General features: G+C 40.2%; 1 protein-coding gene across 1 annotated transcript; it reads left to right on the forward strand.

Annotated features, from left to right (window-relative positions):
* The first annotated feature begins 375 nt into the window (after window positions 1-375).
* On the forward strand, window positions 376-2,801 carry PPP1R3C (protein phosphatase 1 regulatory subunit 3C). Its single transcript, XM_044684461.1, has one exon. It carries the CDS (start codon window positions 376-378, stop codon window positions 1,312-1,314), a length of 939 nt encoding a protein of 312 aa, XP_044540396.1. The 3' UTR covers window positions 1,315-2,801.
* The last annotated feature ends 2,144 nt before the right edge of the window (window positions 2,802-4,945 follow it).

The following is a 4,945-nucleotide window of genomic DNA, read 5'->3' on the forward strand; positions in this document are numbered from 1 at the left end:
ATATATATATATATGATCTTTCGTCTTAGAATAAATACTATTTTCTAAGGCAGAAGAGTAGAAAGAGCTAGGCAATAGGGATTAAGTGACCTGACCAGGGTCACACAGCTAGGAAATGTTTGAGGTCAGATTTGGAATCGGGACCTCCCTTTTCCGGGTTTTGCTCCATATCCTGAGCCATCTAGCCAGTGAATATTTTTTGATTGACATGAATTCAGGTCTTCTGAACCCAAGGCTGAATCTCTATCCACAGTGCCTCCCTTTTAAGCCTTTAGGTTATACAGCTAGCAAATTTGTATCTGAGACTGGGAAGAGAGAATCCTTAGGAAAGCATCAAACAAGGGATATAACTCCATTTCCTTTCTTCATTTCAGAATGATTCAAGTTTTAGATCCCAGGCCTCTGACAAGTTCAGTCATGCCAGTTGATGTGGCCATGAGAATCTGCCTTGCTCATTCACCACCTCTGAAGAGTTTCCTGGGCCCTTATGATGAATTCCGTCGAAGAAATTTTATGAACCGGTTAAAGCCTCTTAAACCATGTCTCAACATCAAGCATGAAACAAAAGCACAAAATGACTGGAAGCGCTCACCCAGCCGCACCAAGAAGAGAGTCGTGTTTGCAGACTCCAAGGGTCTGTCCCTCACTGCGATTCACGTCTTCTCTGACTTCCAGGAAGAACCTGTGTGGGATCTTCAGTTTGACTTATTAGACCTGGGAGATGTCACAACTGGTCTCAAGCTTCATGAAGAGAAAAACTTGATTCTGGATTTCCCTCAACCATCAACTGACTATTTAAGTTTCCGGAACCGCCTTCAGAAGAATATGGTCTGCCTGGAGAACTGTTCTCTGCAAGAGAGAGCTTTGACAGGAACAGTGAAAGTAAAAAATATGAGTTTCGAGAAGAAGGTCCAGGTTCGCATCACCTTTGACACATGGAAGACCTATACTGATGTGGACTGTGTCTATATGAAAAACGTTTATGGAGGTTCAGATACTGACATGTTTTCATTTTCCATTGACTTGCCTCTTGTCATTCCAACTCAGGAGAAGATCGAGTTCTGCATTTCTTATAACAGCAATGGACATGTATTCTGGGATAATAATGAGGGTCAGAATTACAAAATTGTCCACGCGCAGTGGAAACCAGATGGAGTGCAGACACAGACAGCCTCACAGGACTGTACATTCCACCAGACACCAACTAAAACTGAATTTGATTCACCACTCTTTGGAAGCCCCAGGCTAGCTAGCGAGCTCTTTCCTGAATGGCATAGCTGGGGGAGGATGGAAAACTTGGCCTCATATAGATGAATTGAATTGCTCAGCTACCAGGTTTTGGCTAGCTATGCTAACCATAGGAAGCTTTGGCTGCAGTCCTTTGATAGGCTTGGGTGCTTGATACCCTAACTACAAAGCAAATGGCCCCTCAATTTGGTGCCCGAGTTGGAAGGGATTATTTGGAAGACAGTAATCCATTAAGCCTCAGTTTGTTCTGAATTATAAATAATATGTACATATATATAATATTTTATAAACTCACTTTCTTAATGTTCACTAGCTTTTATCTTGGGGCAAGAAAGCTGTGAGGAAGTATATGTGATGGTGACAGGAAGCTATGTTAATGGTAAGAGGCATGTCTGGAGAAGGTTCTGAAGATGGAGTTCATGTAATCTGATGGGGTGGAAGAAAGGTATATTTGTATGTTGGTGAAGAAACGTAAGCTTATTGTGTGATTTCTTTTTTTCTGAGTAGGTTATATTATCCTCTCCCAGAGGATTAATACAAAGAAGGGGAAGATGTCCTGTAAATACACTTGTGGAGTAATGGGGCATGTTCTTGTGGGGCTATATTCAACATTCTGGGACACCAATGAGGGTGAAAAAGTAAATGAAGACTCTTAGAGCATAGCTATCACAAGTCATTTCTCAGAAGAGAGAGGATGCCCTCATCCAAAACAATGACTTGTGGAAAATTTAAATAAATTAAGATTTATAATCCTACTGTTTTAAGTAGGGGAGGTGACCTCACTTGTAAAGGCCACCATGTTGGCGTTTTTTGTTGTAGACGGCTAACACAAAACCATGCCATTTCTTAGTGCCACCCACTTAGACTATTAGACAAAGTCAATCCCCAATACCTTGAAAGTGCCTTAATCAGTACTTTAGTTGCTTAACCCAAATATTCAAATGGCCACTTGCTAACTCTTGAATGTTTGTATGCTTTAGAAGAAGTCTGTACTGCAGACAGTTTGCCTTGCAATACTGATATGGCTTTGATATTGGTGTCTGTGTATATGATTAGCATCCTTCATATTGAAGGTGATTTATCTTTCAGTTATTCTTTCAATGTGGTCTTTGAAAAGAGGAGTCCCTACAAGAGTCCAGCACCTTGTACACATGTAATTAGGGACCTCTTTTGCCCTGTTTCTTTACGCTGAAATATTTCTCTTCTGTTTTATAGATGTGAGAATTGTCTTGGTCATACTGTAATGCTTGTTCCCTGGTGGGTATAAGTCCTTCATGTAAGACTGATATCACCTGAATATACACTAGTGCTTAAGTTGGGTGTTCATTAAGTAGTATGATGTACATTTCCTTCAAGTAGTAAGAGTCAACCTTGGTCACTTTTAAGGAATGTCTTTGGCCATGCTGACAAAATACTAATTTGGAATAATTTTGCAATGAAGGCATTTGAGGTTGGCTAGCACCAAAAACTTTTCTACTGTTAATATTTTATTCTACTGTAGCTATTTTATGTGTGCTTGTCACTTTAAGAATAAAATGTTTGCTATAAGAACAGATTGGTTTTTCTTTATTCCTTTTTACACTATAATAGAGCAAATGTTAAAACAGTCACTCGGAGTCTGCTAGACCTAAGAAGAGCAGAGTTTGTTGAGATCCAGAACATGTTCACAATTCTGCAATCTTATTTTGAAATGTGTTGCCCATCACTTTTCAATTTTCTCCCCTCCCTAGGGCTCATGCTCACGTATGGCTCTCTCTCCCATTCAAGAAACAATTAGTAAGAACCTACAATGTGCCAGACATGGGGAACAAGGAAAAATAGTTTCTGGCCTCAAATATTTGGCATGATATGGGGCGGTGGTGTGGGGACTGGGATGGGAGGGTGGGAAGCAACATGTGCAGAGAAACAAAAGCAAAATGCAACATGATTCAAGGGCAGGACATGAGTGGGAGGAGGGAAAACTCAAAAGGGAAACTGGAGGACTGGATCCTAATGACATCCAAGATGATCCCACAGATAGATTTCTTAGGGGAAGAAAAAAGATAAAAGAAAAATCCTTGCCTTTTCTTAGAATCAATACTGTGGTTTGGTTCTAAGGCACAAGAGCAGGAAAGGCCAGGCAATGGGAGGTAAGTGACTTGCATAGGGCCACACAGCTAGGAAGTGTCTAGATTTGAACCCACAGCCTCCTATCTCTAGGTCTGGTTCTCAATACACTGAGTCACTCAACTGCCACTTTAGGGGGAGAAATTTGTGATTATCTGTGAGTGGTAAAGCAAGATAGATATAGTAGACTGAGGAGGGAGAGGCATTGTGTTCATTAAAAAAAATAGCTGGAATATCTGATATTAAGGAAAATCCTACTAAGTCCAGAGACTTCCGGAAAAGCATATATGGAAAAAAGATTCCATCTTTCACAAAATCGCCAAATAACCAAGATGCTTGTTAAAGGATGTGAATGACTTTTTTTTTTTCCTGATATCAATGCTAATCAGATGAAAAGATCTCTGTACCTTTTAGAGGAAGATAATTTAGTACTCCAATGCCCATGTTTTGGAGATAAGAAAATTGAGTATCACAGAAGTTGTGACTTAGCTAGGGTCTTACAGCTAGGAGGTAATGCATTGGAAAGATCCCTGACCTGACCTCAGAAAAGCTTGAGCTTGAATTCTTGGCTCTGACACTTAAGACCTTAAACAAGTTATTTCACCATTGATCCTTAAGTCTTCCCTTCTGTAAAATGGGAATGATAATGTTTGCCCTACTTGCCTCAGAGGTTTGTTCTGAAGAGAACACATCTTAGGCTTCTTAAAAAGAAAAGAAACTTATTTATAATACTGTTTCATATACAATGAACTCTTTCCTATTCCATATTGTATTTGGAAATGATTATTTTAGTTGGTATTTAAATTCATAATAATAATTTAAAAAGCCAAAACCTTTAAAACACTATGTAAATATGAGTAATTAACAAGTGGTAGAAGAGGGACAATCCAACTCCCTAGATTCCTAGGCCACTGCTCTTCTTGTTGCCCACTATTTCTGGTTGTTCCTCCGGCATGTGGCAAGCTCATCTCTGCCTCCTAGGCTCTGGCTTCCATGCATGTTGCCAGTTTTTTCCTTTTTTCTTGTATTGCATGTGATCAAGAGGTGGAGGGAGGCCTTGACCAAAAGCCAAGAAACACACACCTGAGTAGGGGTGATGTGGTAGAAAGAGTCCTGAATTTGGAGTTGAAGAACCTAGGCTTAAATCCCACCTATGTTCCACCTTTCTACCTGCATGACTTTGGGTAAATCACTGAACCCTTCCAGGCTTCACTTTCTTCATCTATAATGTGAGATTAGATCTCTGAGATTCCTTCCAGCTCTAAATCTTGCTTCCTGTAATTGCAGCTTTGATGTTCTTTTGATTTTGTACATCCAGATCTTGTGCTGTTCGATTTACTTTGGAGATTAGTTTGTGGTTTGGATTTTAGGTTTATAGTTTTCCAAGAGAATATAAATTCTTGGTGGAGGGGGGGTGGGCAGCTGAGTGGCTCAGTGGATTGAGAACCAAGTCTACAGATGGGAGGTTCTAGGTTTAAATCTGCCTCAGATACTTCCTAGCTGTGGGACCCTGGGCAAGTCACTTGACCCCCATTGCCTAGTCGTTACTGCTCTTCTGCCTTGGAACCAATACATAGTATTGATTCCAAGA

Source organism: Gracilinanus agilis, unplaced genomic scaffold (genome assembly GCF_016433145.1).
Source record: "Gracilinanus agilis isolate LMUSP501 unplaced genomic scaffold, AgileGrace unplaced_scaffold50484, whole genome shotgun sequence".
Taxonomy (NCBI): Eukaryota; Metazoa; Chordata; class Mammalia; order Didelphimorphia; family Didelphidae; genus Gracilinanus; species Gracilinanus agilis.